Source organism: Cololabis saira, chromosome 8 (assembly GCF_033807715.1).
Source record: "Cololabis saira isolate AMF1-May2022 chromosome 8, fColSai1.1, whole genome shotgun sequence".
NCBI classification, from domain to species: Eukaryota; Metazoa; Chordata; class Actinopteri; order Beloniformes; family Belonidae; genus Cololabis; species Cololabis saira.
Genome location: NC_084594.1, coordinates 5,643,730 through 5,659,915, shown reverse-complemented (window position 1 = coordinate 5,659,915; position 16,186 = coordinate 5,643,730). Strand labels below are relative to the sequence as shown.

The 16,186-nt window shown below is 37.9% G+C and overlaps 1 protein-coding gene across 1 annotated transcript in view; it reads left to right on the top strand.

The window, feature by feature from the left end:
• Window positions 1-14,389, top strand: part of tgm8 (transglutaminase 8) — a 19,080-nt gene extending 4,691 nt beyond the window's left edge. Inside the window, exons 3-14 of the mRNA XM_061728226.1 lie at window positions 502-620; window positions 833-961; window positions 2,308-2,485; window positions 5,106-5,241; window positions 5,380-5,489; window positions 6,522-6,637; window positions 8,306-8,432; window positions 8,521-8,651; window positions 10,579-10,753; window positions 11,622-11,785; window positions 11,866-11,999; window positions 13,906-14,389. Coding sequence (XP_061584210.1) covers window positions 502-620; window positions 833-961; window positions 2,308-2,485; window positions 5,106-5,241; window positions 5,380-5,489; window positions 6,522-6,637; window positions 8,306-8,432; window positions 8,521-8,651; window positions 10,579-10,753; window positions 11,622-11,785; window positions 11,866-11,999; window positions 13,906-14,053 — 1,667 coding nt within the window. The 3' untranslated portion in view covers window positions 14,054-14,389. The remainder of the gene's footprint in view (window positions 1-501; window positions 621-832; window positions 962-2,307; window positions 2,486-5,105; window positions 5,242-5,379; window positions 5,490-6,521; window positions 6,638-8,305; window positions 8,433-8,520; window positions 8,652-10,578; window positions 10,754-11,621; window positions 11,786-11,865; window positions 12,000-13,905) is intronic.
• The last annotated feature ends 1,797 nt before the right edge of the window (window positions 14,390-16,186 follow it).

Below are 16,186 nucleotides of genomic sequence, written 5' to 3'. Positions count from 1 at the left end.
TTCCGCGTTACACCAACGCAGAGCCTACGGCGTAGGCTCTGCGTTGGTGTAACGCGGAACCATAAATCGCCGGCGGCTCTTTTCATCCCCGAAAACATCGGAGCAAATAAAGCAAATAAACTGAGCCCAGGTCGGGGATCTTAACGGTTACTTTTACGCCTGAAAATATATTAAAACTTAATAAAGTGGCATATTAACAGCGCTACAGCTGAAATTAAAACAGCTTTTATCTCTGGGCTTCCTGATATGGTGAGACGTATGTGCAAACGTAACTACACAGTCGCTTACGTACCCGAACATAAACCACGCAGTGACGTAGCAAGTGGTGTCCCAATCCCTAGGGAAGATTACAAGGACCCCACGCCTTTGGCTTCATTTTTAGGGCTAGTGGTAGAAAGTAAGGTGAACATTGGGATTGGGCCTAACTCTTTATCACGGCTGCAGCAGGTCATTAATTAGTTAATTTAAGACATTTTGTTTCCTGTCTCCGTTTCTCTGCAGACGACTGGGTGTTTCTGTCAGACAAGGACCAAAAACAAGAATATGTGATGAACGAACAAGGAATACTGTACAGAGGAAGTGGACCGTACATCTCTCCAATGGACTGGGACTATGGACAGGTACAGAAGTTAGAGTTTATATTTGTCTTCTCCTCCTACTATGTTATTATTCTATCTGTACCTGTGCAGTTTAGATTTTGGTGTTTTTAAAACTGCTTCACAGCTTTGTGTTACCCTCTCCTGAAGTATCTCTCCTTCAAGTTCAAAAACCGCAAGATATCAGACTCCCGTACGTTTCTTTGAGCAGCATCTCTCCCTCCCTTCTCCCCCAGTTCGAGGACGACATGGTGAAAATTTGCTTGAGGATGCTTGACGTCAACAACAAGCACCTGCGAGACCCGGCTGGCGACGTCTCTGCTCGCTGTAACCCCATCTACGTGAGCCGCGTGGTCAGCGCTATGGTAGGAAACCTCTCCGGGTTTTACCATTCACTTCACAGACCATCAGGTGATCAGTGTCGTTAAAACTGAGCTCTTATTATAAACGTTTGTTTAGTAGCTTAGAAAGCAGTTATTACGTTTTTTTATTCTCAGTTTCACACATTGACACAGGCATAGAAAGAAAAGAAAATCCTTAAAGCCACTCTTTTCTGAGCAATTCCATGTGTGACCACATGGGGGCGAGCTAGAGTATCTAGATTACAGTCACCTTTTTACTCTCTTATCGTTTTATCCCTGGTCTCTCTCTAGTGGAAGAACATTATAAGTACAGGACTGTCTCAGAAAATTAGAATATTGTGATTTTCTGTAATGCAATTACAAAAACAAAAATGTCATACATTCTGGATTCATTACAAATCAACTGAAATATTGCAAGCCTTTTATTATTTTAATATTGCTGATCATGGTTTACAGTTTAACCCTTGTGCTGTCTTTGGGTCAAGGGAGGGTGAAGGGAGAAAAGAAGAAAGGAAATGAAGGAAAGAAGGAAGTAAGGAAGAAAGGAGAAAAGAAGGAAGGAAGTAGGAAAGGGAGTAAGGAAGGAAGGGAGAAAAGATGTAAGGGAGGAAAGAAGGAAGTAAGGAAGAAAGGAGAAAAGAAGGAAGGAAGTGGGAAAGGGAGTAAGGAAGGGAGAAAAGATGGAAGGAAGGGGGAAAGAAAGGAAAGAAGGGAGAAAAGGAAAGAAAGAAGGAAGGAAAAGCAAAGAAGGTAATAAAGGAACGAATGACGAAAGGGAGGTAGGAAGAAAAAGGAGTAAAGGAGGGTAAAAAAGAGAAAAGAGGAAAGGAAGAAGGAAGGAGAGAGCAGGAGGAAAGAAGGAGAGAAGAATTGGGTCATTTTGACCCAAAGACAGTACAAGGGTTAAGAAAACTCAAATATCCTATCTCAAAAAATTAGAATATTCTGGGAATCTTAATCTTAAGCTGTAAGCCATAATCAGCAATATTAAAATAATAAAAGGCTTGCAATATTTCAGTTGATTTGTAATGAATCCAGAATGTATGACATTTTTGTTTTTTTAATTGTATTACAGAAAATCACAATATTCTAATTTTCTGAGACAGTCCTGTATATCCTCTTTAGCGCTTAGATCTTTTCCATTGAGTTTTTTTTTTGTTTTAGATGTGTAAGATCCTTTGTGGATGAATTTGTGGACGAATTTGGAGCAAATTGTCCAACTGTGATTTGTGTTTACACTATTTTGTGGTTTCTAAGAAGCAAAAAAAACAACAACAGAGTACTTAATGTATTAGTTAAACGTTCACCTTGATTTCCGGCCCATGAGTTTTTTCCGTTTTCCCCTGCAGATCAACAGTGTGGACGACCACGGCGTGGTGCAGGGAAACTGGGGCGGTAACTACTGGGGAGGAGTCTCTCCCTCTCACTGGAGCGGCAGCTACCCCATCCTGAAGAAATGGTTCCAGTCCAACTGCCGGCCCGTCAAGTTCGGACAGTGCTGGGTGTTCGCCGGCGTCATGTGTTCTGGTAATGACCACTCTGCTCTCTAACCTTTCACGTGAAAGTGTCTGTATTTGTATGTATGTATGAATGGGTGAATATATGTGTGTGTAAATGGATGTGTACAGCCAAAAATTGTACTCAAGTAAAAGTACTGTTACTTCAGAATAATATGACTCAAGTAGAAGTAAAAAGTATTCATCCAAATAATTACTTGAGTAAAAGTAAAAAAGTACTCGGTGAAAAAACTACTCAAGTACTGAGTAACTGTTGCGTAACGTCTGATTTATTTTTTTAACACAACCATTCAAATAGACAAAAGTACAAAATAATCATCTTCAGGCAAATTAAATCAATAAAATAATAACATAAATAAAAAATAATAAAAATTTAAAAATAGCTTAAATTAAAATAATCTTAAAGTAAATTCAAGTACTTTAATAAATAATAAAATAAATAAAATAACAGAATAAAAAAATAAATTAAGCACAAGTAGCACAAAATTTCCAGCCTTTGTACTTTTCTTTTTTAACCAGGCAGAACTAGAACAAACATGAACTCATAGAAACTCTGTTTGTGTTTGAGTCTGTGTAAATGTGACAAAACATGCAAAAACAAACATTTTTCCCAAACAATCACCCAGTGATGTCATGAGATTGACGCGTACGTGGATAAAAGGGATAAAAGAAAAGTAACAGCTCAACGTAGCCTAATGTAGCGGAGTAAGAGGAACAGTTTCTTCTGCACAAATCTATATATATATATATATATATATATATATATATATATATGTAATTGTATTTTAAATATAATTGTATTATATACTATATGACAATGTAAAGGGGGGCTGAACTTGATAAGCTTTTCTTCCTTCAGCTCCTTCTCGAACTTGCACTTCATCGTAATGTGCTCTATTTTTTTTTACATTATTATATATACTGTTTGTTTTAGGCTTGTGCATGTTTAAGACAAATAAAAATCAAATCAAATCAAAACCTCAGACCCGTGCAGGGCGACCCGAGCCAGAGCGAAGGCCCTCAAGGGTTAATCACATCAGATTTACGGATTAGCAGTAGGTTTTTACGCACTAGGTCAAATTATTCAGGCAAAACAATCAAACTTTAGATAAAAAGCAGAGTGACATCACCGCTTTTGAAGGGTCAGGAACTGATGCTGCTCATCCAAATATGGGCGTGTGGGCGGGGCCAGCAGGACTGAAACACGCCCCGATGAGAACCCTCAACGAGACAAACACACACATAATTAATGTTAAACGTTGGTAACGGCCCTGCCCAGTGTTGATTGGACCTGGGTTGGGCCGACTCCACCCAGCAGGGCGTCGCCCATCGCTTTGTCTGGTCCAGGTATTCAGACAATGCTCAGGTGTGTGTGAGTGTTTGGGTGTCATACACACCTGCTTTAGAACTCTATTGTAAAACTGGTTTTAGATTGATGTTTCCGGTGCCACTTAAGTGTTTTAATCAGTGCGATATGGTGACGTCAGCGCCGTAGAAGTTCTTGTAAATGTACATAGAAATATACATAGAAATTTACATAGATATAAGCAAAGATCCTCTATACAGTATACATAATAATAATAATAATAATAATTAAAGCTGCAAGCAGCGATGAACGGGCCCTCGCACGTGCAATTTTCACCAATAAGGGTCAAGGACTGAAAACTAAGTCCGATGACACCACCATGACTCTGTATGTCAAACCATTCAAAAGTTTTGGCAGAAAGTAGGAACTATCAGATATGGACCAATCAGATGAAGGGTGGGCGCGCCTTTTGGCATCTATCGTCGCCACGGTAACACTTTTGACTGAGAAAAGTAATGCACATCGTTGCAGGATGGAGACGCACATTTTGATGTATAACACACCTGGGTGCACGTTACGGTTCGGGCGAAGAAGCGGCTGAAGAAATTGATAAATTGCGCCAAAATTACATGATTAATTCAAAATGGCCGACTTCCTGTTCGGTTTCGGCCATGGCGCCAAGAGACTTTTCTTTATTTTTCGTGCATGTACGTCAAACCGTATTGTGGGGCTTGAGGCACAAAGTTTTCTAGGGGGCGCTGTTGAGCCGTTAGGCCACGCCCATTAATGCAAACCATTAAATATCACATTTTTCACCAGGCCTGGCTTGGTGCAATATTTGGTGACTTTTGGGGCCCGTTTAGGGGGGAAAAGGCGCTCATTTCGTCAGAAGAAGGAAAATAAAAACGAGAAGTCCTACAGATACAATAGGGCCTTCGCACTGTCAGTGCTCGGGCCCTAATAATAATAATAATAATAATAATAATAATAATAATAATAATAATAATAATAATAATAATAATAATAATAATAATGATAATACTGTTATTTAGCAGTGTGAGTTCAGTGTGTGAATAATTATAAATACAGGTTAAATGATCAGTGAATGGGGGTAAGACTAAATAAGTTTACACTTCTTCCTACTCCTTTTTTGGCACATGTAAATCAAGATAGCAAGTTTTATAGGATGAAATTCTTTGTTTTGTTGTTTTGTTTTCTTAAACTTCTCATGAAGTGTTGTTTCTTTTTTTTCACATGTACAAAAATAAAATAAATCAAAAAAGCTGCTAAATGTTGACCTCTGACCTCTCGTGTTCCCTCCCAGTGATGCGTCTGCTCGGCATCCCCTGCCGCGTCGTTTCCAACTTCCAGTCCGCTCACGACACCGACCGCAACCTGACCATCGACGTTTACTACGCCGACTACGGCGTCAGGGAGAGAGACAGCAAGGACAGTATCTGGTGAGACACATCAGCTGGTTCTGGTTCTATCTCCAGGGTTTTGATTTTAATCTTCTGGAGATTTTAGGAACGTTTAAGCTTTCATCCTATACAGAAAACTGGTCTTTCTAAAAGCTCACTGTGGTTTTCTGCTTCCAGGAACTTCCACGTGTGGGTGGAGGGCTGGATGAGGAGGCCGGACTTGGGAACAGACTCCTCGTATGACGGCTGGCAGGTTCTGGATCCAACACCTCAGGAGACAAGTGGAGGTAAAGTTTTTTCCTCCCATAAATTTCTTATTTTTCATTCTTTATTGACTTTACCTTAAATTTTGCTGGCAGTAAAAAAAATGTACTGCCAGCAATTACTTGCCCTGATGGACGTGATCAGTCACATCAGTTGCAGAGCTCTGTATCTTTATATATACAAGACAATTAGAATATTGTGATAAAGTTCTTTATTTTCTGTAATGCAATTAAAAATACAAAAATGTGATACATTCTGGATTCATTACAAATCAACTGAAATATTGGAAGCCTTTTATTATTTTAATATTGCTGATTATGTCTTACAGTTTAAGATTAAGATTCCCAGAATATTCTAATTTTTTGAGATAGGATATTTGAGTTTTCTTAAGCTGTAAGCCATGATCAGCAATATTAAAATAATAAAAGTATGCAATATTTCAATTAATTTGTAATGAATCCAGAATGTATGACATTTTTGCATTACAGAAAATAAAGGACTTTATCACAATATTCTAATTTTCCTGTCCTGTATATGCATAAAACATTTTTTGCATTAGTTATTTATTTCATGCAAATTACCTTTGGATTTTTTTTTTAATGCCTAAATAAGGGATGTTTTGTTGGACACCAGAATAACTAGTGCCATGTTTTTTGCCTTTAAATGTGTTTAAAAGTATAAAAACATTAAAGTAAAAACAGTAAAGTATATTAAAATAATAAAAGGGTTGCAATATTTCAGTTTGTAATGAATCCAGAATGTATGACATTTTAGTTTTTGTAATTGCATTACAGAAAATCACAATATTCTAATTTTCTGAGACAGTCCTGTATTATATATTGGCTAAAGTTTATAGCTTATATACGACCACTAACTGGTCATTTTACCGCTCCTGACTCGTATCTCCCTGGTACTTTGACCGAAGCATTTCAGAGAGATTTCATTTAAGAACTCTGTAAATGTTGTGTTATGTCCTTTTTAATATAAGTAATGAATAACTGTGAGGACGGCTGAAGGAGAATCTCAATGATTGGTTTCTTTGTTTCTTCCTGCAGGCGTGTACCGCTGCGGTCCGGCTCCGGTCGCCGCCATCCGGAACGGTGACACTCACCTCAAATACGACATCCCGTTCGTCTTCGCCGAGGTCAACGCTGACTGCGTTTACTGGCTGGTCAGTGAGCACAAGCTGCTACTTCAGCATGTAGCACCCTATAATGTAATAACGTCTGAAAATGTAATAAAATTTGCACTTAACTCACTCGAAAATGTAATAAAATCCAATAATGTAATAACTTCACCAATAATGTAATAAAATATCCTGACTGATATTGTAATAACATTTTTACCAATAATGTAATACCTTATTACATTATTGGGAATTTATTACATTTTCAGGTGGGTCTTTTTTTTTTTTTTCCCAAAACTGATAATGTAATACTTGACAAATAATGTAATATATATGTTAAATTTCAGTCCAGAGTTCTACATTTTGTGTTTTAAGTATTTAAGAATGTTATATACGCTGGATTTGAAACACCAGAATGACTATTGGGTTAAATTGCAGACTTTGAGTACTATGTAATAAATTCCCAATAACGTAATAAGGAATTACATTATCGGTAAAAATGTTATTACAATATCCGTCAGTCAGGATATTTTATTACATTATTGGGCAAGTTATTACATTATTGCGTTTTATTACATTTTCGATTGAGTTAAGTGCAAATTTTATTACATTTTCAGGCGTTATTACATTTTATTTCAAATCCAGTGTATAGAACATTCTTAGATTCTTAAAACACAAAATGTAGAACTCTGGACTGAAAATGAAGGAATATATTACATCATTTGTCAAGTATTACATTATCAGTTTTGGAAAAAAAAAAAAAAAAAGACCCACCTGAAAATGTAATAAATTCCCAATAATGTAATAAGGTATTACATTATCGGTAAAAATGTTATTACAATATCAGTCAGGATATTTTATTACATTATTGGTCAAGTTATTACATTATTGCGTTTTATTACATTTTCGATTGAGTTAAGTGCAAATTTTATTACATTTTTAGGCGTTATTACATTATAGGAAATGATTACATTATAGGATGAAATTATTACATTATAGGGTGAAATTATTACATTATAGGGTGAAATTATTACATTATAGGATGAAATTATTACATTATAGGATGAAATTATTACATTATAGGGTGAAATTATTACATTATAGGATGAAATTATTACATTATAGGGTGAAATTATTACATTATAGGATGAAATTATTACATTATAGGGTGAAATTATTACATTATAGGATGAAATTATTACATTATAGGGTGAAATTATTACATTATAGGATGAAATTATTACATTATAGGATGAAATTATTACATTATAGGGTGAAATTATTACATTATAGGGTGAAATTATTACATTATAGGATGAAATTATTACATTATAGGATTAAATTATTACATTATAGGATGAAATTATTACATTATAGGATGAAATTATATTACATTATAGGGTGAAATTATTACATTATAGGATGAAATTATTACATTATAGGGTGAAATTATTGCATTATAGGGAAATTATTACATTTTAGGGTGAAATTATTGCATTATAGGATGAAATTATTACATTATAGGATGAAATTATTACATTATAGGGTGAAATTATTACATTATAGGGTGAAATTATTGCATTATAGGGAAATTATTACATTATAGGATGAAATTATTACATTATAGGGTGCTATAAGCAACATCTGCACGCGTCCCTCCCCACTTCCATGTCACGGATCGCTTATTTTTCATTGTTTTGTGTGTCGGTTCAGGAGAAACCTGACGGCTCGATGATGAACATCTTTTCTGAGACCATGAAAGTTGGACAGAACATCTCCACCAAGTCTGTTGGTTCCAACAAGAGGAACAACATCACCGACGAATATAAATACAAAGAAGGTGGGTGCACGTGACGCCAGCATCACACACGGCCTTGACAGTCAGGAACCTCCAGTTTAATGATCCGTTTCCTTCGTGGCTCCTGCAGGAACCGAGCAGGAGAGGGATGTGTTCAAACACGCCGTGGACGGCCTGGAGAACGGATGCTCGGAGAGCCACCCTCATGACATCACCGTCTGCGTGCCCACGACACCCAAACCATCCGTGCAGATTCAAGACGTACGTCTCTTTTTTCTGTTTTAGTTTTAGTTTGAATTAAACCTGACTCCATCTTTATTTATAAAGCAGTTTGTTACATTTTTTATTAACGGATAGCCCCTTGAGAATTATTTCGTTTTCGAAGGGGGTCCAACATAAAACATACAACACAGTACAAAACAGTTACATACATAATACATAATTCATAACATATAAGGCTCTCACACACCGGTCCCCAAGACCTACCACACCCGAAGATCACAGGTAAATACTGCATATAACACAGTAATAACAACAAGAACAACAATATTAATAATAGTCATTGTCATCATCATTATTGTACAATATATGAAAAAATAGATACATTATGTATATTTAAAAAAAATGACATAAATGAGAAGGCAATACCACTACTAGAGGCAACTACATGGTTTATTGAGATTGGAAAATAGTGCATTTTTAAAGAGATGTAATGAATTGAGTTCTCTTATATAAATAGGTAGGTTGTTCCAATCTGATGGGGCTTTGAACTTAAAAGCACGTCCGCAAATTTCTTTAAATGTCAAAGGTATGAAAAAGAATGGTTGACTGACTTTAGCGATCAAATATCACCCCAAGATTCTTTACAGAAGACTTAATGTTGGGTGTGAGGGGACCCGGAGAGCCAACCTTTCAGCACTGGTCATGTTAGGAGAAACAAAACCACGTGAAACATTACGCGGCTGTGCCACTTCTGGCCACAAGGGGGCAGCACTTCACGTATCGGCCCAAGACTTAAGACAACAAAATGAGATCCATGTCATGGCGGAAAGCCTCGCTCGTCATCATCATTTCAGCAGCTCTTTCATCAGAACAGCAGGTCTATACGCCCCCTTGTGGTCAGATTTGGTATGGCTCAATAAAGTAGCTTCAAAATTCCAACGAAAAGCCCTCAAAGATCTTATGAGGCTTTATTTGGTAACATGCTCTGTTTGTCGTGGATTAAATGAATTAATAAAGACCCATGTGAACGAAGAAACGAAGAAGGTGGCTATTACCCACAAAGCCAAGCAGCTCTATGTGACTCTTCTGAATAAATAAAACTTGAGTGTTTTGGTTTTAAGTGGTGATTCTTTGAATATTATTACGAGCAGTACTCCAGTTGTAAATAAAATCAGGGGGTATGGTGGATTTGATCATATGGGGACAGATAATTTGTGCTGATTACAAATAATATAATATATTACAAATAATAGCAGTGACCAAAACAGCTGCAGAAATACTGCAGGAATGACATAGCAGCAGTTAAATGCAGCCTTCTGTAAGCTTTAAATATCCACTGGGCTTACATCAAATACATCAAAACACAACAATAAAAAACACTTTTCTGATCTTATCAATATGACTCTGTCCTTCACAGGATAAGTAAAATGGATCACTGCAAAAACTCTAAATCTTAACAAGAATATTTGTCTTATTTCTAGTTAAAATGTCTCATTTTAGTAACAAAATCTCATTACACTTAAAACAAGACTCATCACTGGAAAAAACAACAATTTTCACCTGTTTCAAGTAGATTTTCACTTGAAATAAGTAGAAAAATCTGCCAGTGGAACAAGATTTTTTTGCTTGTAATGAGAAGATAAATCTTGTTCCACTGGCAGATTTTTCTACTTATTTCAAGTGAAAATTTACTTGAAACAGGTGAAAATTGTCAAATAAGTTATTTTTCTGGTGTTATTTTTCTGGTGATAACTCTAAATGTTGAAATAGCAGTAAAACCACATTCATTGATGAAATGACATAAGGGATGGAAAGGGGGGATGGCAGTTTTACGGGGGGGGATGATTTGGACCGTTTTTATTTCAGGGGGGGATGCCGTCCCCCTCATCCCCCCTCAACTCCAGTACTGGTTACGAGACAGATCCACGAGCCTCTTACTTACGCAGGATCTGGTTCCCGTCTCCAGGTGTCCGAGCCGGTGAACGGTAAAGACGTAAACCTGATGCTGGTGGTAACCAGCGAAAACACCGTTGCCAAGCAACTGTCCATCAACATCAGCGTCCAGGCCATGAGGTACAACGGCTCGCCGGCCGGAAACATCCAGACGGAGACGACGGAGCAGACGCTGCAGCCGGGGAAAGGTGATTGTTCTGCCCCTGCTGTCTGTGTAGAAGCAGATCATTTAGTCGGGGTTAAAGTTCATAACAGGAAGATTTGGAACATAAGAAGATAAATTAGGTATACAAAATCACATCTGAGCAAGCTACGAGACAACAGAGATGTTTGCAGGACACCAACTGGTGACACCTGACGCTTTTTTTATAATTTTTTTTTAATACTTTTTATTTTGTCTTTTTCAAGTTTCGCAGAAAGGAAAGAGAAAAAATAATAAAAATAAATAAAAATGAAAAATGATAGTAACAATTATAACATTAAAACTTCCTGGGGGAGATGTAGTATTTTGCCATTCTTTTCTTTCCCTTCTTTAAGGGCATGGCTGGGATTTGACCTTAAATGTAGACCATTTTTGCCACTTTTGAGAAAAATCCCTTCCTCTAATTCTCAAGCAAAAAGTCAATTTTTCCATGGCGTATACAGGACTGTCTCAGAAAATTTGAATATTGTGATAAAGTTCTTTATTTTCTGTAATGAAATTTAAAAAAACAAAAATGTCATACATTCTGGATTCATTACAAATCAACTGAAATATTGCAAGCCTTTTATTATTTTAATATTGCTGATTATGGTTTACAGTTTAAGATTAAGATTCCCAGAATATTCTAATTTTTTGAGATAGGATAATTGAGTTTTCTTAAGCTGTAAGCCATGATCAGCAATATTAAAATAATAAAAGGCTTGCAATATTTCAGTTGATTTGTAATGAATCCAGAATGTATGACATTTTTGCATTACAGAAAATAAAGGACTTTATCACAATATTCAAATTTTCTGAGACAGTCCTGTATAATGAGTTTCTTCCAATTTATCCATTTATTTTGTCTTCTCCAGAGCTGTCCGTCCCCATCCTGGTCCCGTTCTCCTCCTATCACAAACTGATGCGGGACTGCGAGAGCATGAACATCTCGGCCCTGGTCTCCTACAAAGACGACCCGGAGGGCGTGTACCTGGCAGAGAAACGCGTGGTGTTGAAGGACCCGCCCATCTCCGTCAGCGTCAGTACCAGCCCGTCTGGTTCCATCATCATCTTCTCCCTGTGTTTCTCTGTGGATTTTAACATTTCCACGTGTTACAGGTGACCAGCGAGAGCAGAGTGAACCTCACCACGAGTGCCGAGATGGTTTTCATGAACCCCATCGACGAGACGCTGAGGAACTGCACTCTCACCTTCTCTGGAAGCGGCATCTTCAGAGGAGAGGTCGTCTCCAAGTGAGTACAGTTAGGCCCAGTCCCAATCCCCCCCAGTCCTACTTTTCATCCCTACTCCGCTCCCTTGAGGGTAGTGGTGTCCCAATTCCTCTTTGCATCTAGGGGTAGTGGCTTTAACGAGGGCTAGTGTGTATGAATCTAGCCCTTCACAGAGAGGGATTTCAGATGCTGACTCACCGACCGAGGGCCAGAGAAATTTCCCAGAATGCTTTACGTCATCATTTGCGGACTGAATTAAAAAAAACATGGTGGACATTTCTTATTTTTTAAGATAAGATAAGATAAGATAAGATAAGATAAGATAATCCTTTAATAGTCCCACAGAGGGGAAATTTGCAGTTTACAGCAGCAAAGGGGATAGTGCAAAACAAGAGGCATCAATAGAAATAGTAATAACACAGTAATAATATCAGTATGACACTATAAACAGTAAACTGGTATATACAATAATAATAATAAGAAGAAAAATAAATAATAAGAAATACTGGTATATAAATGTGAATACATTTAGTGAATAAAATCAATATTTTGAGTTAGTTTCTGCATAAAAATGCGTTTTGATTACATTTCTAGTGAGAAATATATATTTTACTTTCATAATAATCACTCAGTGAATGTACATAATCACTCGCTTGCTCGTTTTTTCAGATCTCGCCAGAATAAAGGCTGATTTATGGTTCCGCGTTACACCAACGCAGAGCCTACGCCGTAGGTTACGCAGCGACGCGCACCGTACGCCGTACCCTACGCCGTAGGTACTGCGTCGATTTAATGCAGAACCATAAATCAGCTCCCGAGCCGGCAGCTCTTCTCATCCCGAAAACTTCGGAGCAAATTTCTTAACAATTTCTTAACTTATTTGGATAAACTGAGCCCAGGTTGGGGATCTTAAAGGTTACTTTTACGCCTGAAAAATATTAAAACTTAATAAAGTGGCATATTAACAGCGCTACAGCTGAAATTAAAACAGCTTTTAGCTCTGGGCTTCCTGATATGGTGTGACGTATGTGCAAACGTAACTACGCAGTCGCTTACGTACCCGAACGTAAACCACGCAGTGACGGAGCAAGTGGTGTCCCAATCCCTAGGGAACATTACAATTAGGGCTGGGGATCGATTCAAATGTCAAGAATCGATTCGATTTCGATTCTTAAGATTCAGAATCGATTATCACACTTTGATTCGATCCGATTTGATTCCGATATTGATTTGGGTTAGTGTTATTAAAACAGTTTTTTGAGCTGTTGCATGAATTATATGACTGTAGTTCTGCAACATATTAATACTAGTATTATATTGAGATTCAACAGCCAGTATTGGCAGCTAAGGATGTTGTAAGGACCAATCAGCTCCCAGAATGCTGATAGAACTGCTTTCAGAAACATCGTGGAGTAGAATTATCAATTTATCCCATTTCCCATTGATGAGAATTTGGTTTTTAGCATTTTATACAAATGTAACCCCAAGACAGTATATAAAGCAAAGAAATATAGACAATTTATGCAATTATAACTGAAAACTTTTATGTTTTCATACTTTTTAACATATCTAAAAGACAAAAACATGACACTAGTTATTCTCGTGTCCAACAAAACATTCCTTTTTTGGGCATAAACAAAAAAATACCAAAAGTTGTAATGATGGGAAAAAAAATCTAAAATAAAAAAATAAAAAAAATAAAAAAATAATCGATCTTTAGACATATGAATCGATTTTTAGGAATGAATATGAGAATCGATTTAGAATTGGAAAATCGATCTTTTCAACACAGGCCTAATTACAAGGGCCCTAAAGCTTCATTTTTAGGGCTGGTAGAAAGTAGGGGGTGTATTGGGATTGGCCCCCAAGTCTCTCTGGAAAACTAAACCTTGAAGCTGACGGATTGTTTCTTGCCTTTTTGTCACAGACTTCCAAATCTGCCGCCAAACTGCCGGATTCGCGTCAAGTTCTCCTTCGTTCCCTACAAGAGCGGAGAGAGGACTCTCCTGGTGGACTTGGACTGCTCCTCCTTCAGGGACCTCAAGGCCAGCTGCGTCGTCAACGTCAAACCATAAACTCCTCTCATGTACTCCTTACAAACCAGATATTTGATGCACTGATTATATATTTGTTGTAGGTTTTACTCGGTTTACACAACTTGTGATGTTAGACATCGTTTGTGTTACCTGGCTGCACTAACTTCGTCCCATGAATTGTTATAATATTGCACAACGGGCTCTTTGAAAGTCTTTCCTTGACTCGGGTCAGTGATTTCAATGACGACGGGAAACGTAAACTTGCTGCAAGTTTTTGTAAAAGTAGACAAGTTTACGTCAAAGAGCTGGGAATTTTAGTTGAATAAGTATTTCTGAAATTCATAAGTATTTATAATATATCGTTTGTTGCTGCCTCAGAAGTGTATCTATGAAGAATGCCCGATATCTGTTTAATAAAAGCTTTAAAGAAAAAAAAAAAAAGGATTCAACTGACCCTTTTTACATGAGATTTTTTGTAACACAATACTAGCTTTTGTGCCACTAAAGCAACAGTTTTATATTAAATGCCTGTAATTAAACCCCTTTGTAGCATAAATAACATGCCGAAAAATGTGAACAGGCGTTTATTTAAACCAGCAACTGTTACAAATACGTGTAAAACAACAAACAACTTCTCTCATTCAAATGAATCCGAGTTTATTTGCACAAGTGTTAAAGATGGGGAACAACTACTTGGAATAAAGTTCTGATATCTAAACAACTGCACATGAAACACAAACGTCAAGCTTATTCCTCATCACCTCCTGCTCGGAGGTGCAAACACCAACAGAGCTGTTCTGCAGAATAAATGTGTTGCATTCCTCCAGGCCACCGGGCAACGTTTGACAGAGACATAGTTGCATCGCAGATTATTTGTGCATTGATTGAATGAAATCCTTTCATGTTCACGAGAATTCATTATGTGATGGTGCTTTTATTGCAATTTGGGTGCAATCTATAGCTCCAATTATGTTTGGGAATCCGGCGATGGCGTGAAATCCTCGTTTAATTTCAACTTGTTGGTGATGTGGGAACTGGATGTAAATTGGGGCCAGAGAAATTATTGCATCCAACACTGCCGGCATGATTCTGCTTAGTGTCGGCTGCGAAATGCCGCATATGTCTCCAATCTCTCTGAAATGTTCCGGTGGCCAAAAATCCCAGGGTGACAGGAGCTGGATGTGTTAGGCTCGAGGGAAGGAGGGCGGACCCAAATGCAGGACAGCACGAGCTAGGTTCAAGTGTAACAAAGTTTATTTAACAAAAGGCGCTCCACAGGAGGGAATACAAACACAAAATCACAGACCGAAAAAACGCGGCTGGAAAGTCTAACTAAAGGCGCAGACCGGAGGGAAACTCACGGCTGGAAAAAGTAATCCAAAGGACCCAGGAAGGGAAGGTCCATGAACAGGAGACCATGGAAGACCAACAAAACAGGCAGCATACAGCGCTCTGAGCTGGAGAGAATAATCCGACACTACAGCTTGTGGGAGGCAAGCTTAAGAGCAGACTGGGTGACGAGGCTGGGTGGTGTCAGGTGTGGGGAGGGTGATTGGGATCACCTGCATTGCTCTGGCCAAGCCTGACCAGACTTTGGCGCCCTCTGGTGGAGAAAAGGTGTGCCAAACCCTGACAGGATGTGACTGGGATGGTGCGTTTGGTCTCTCGCTCCAACATAGGTTGTAAATCACTGCATAGATCCATCAGAATGTTTTTGGGGAAGCGGTTACTGCTGAGAAGCCACTCTGTCTCTCACTGAACATCAACACGCTCTTTGAAAACGCGCTCCCTGCGGAACGCACGGTTCTCCAAATCCTCCAACAATGCAAGATAAGCCGTGGTACTTGTATTTTCTTTTCAGGTCGTCCTGCCAAAGCTGTCTTTTATAGCTTGTCACACCAATTATTCAAAATGTCTAAATTACTAATGAAGAATTTTTATTAATTAGAGGGAACAGGGAACATGTGTGAAGTTTGAGATCGCTGAACACTGTGACTATTTTATTGGGTTCTATTTGTAGTTTCACTGTTCTACCACTAGGTTTTGTGTGTACGCATGGTCAGAGTTTTGCTTACATTTACACACGTTCCTACGCACAAGTACATGTTGATAAATTCCATACTTTGCGTGGGAATGTTCTTACACACACTTTACGCACAGATCTGTGCGTAC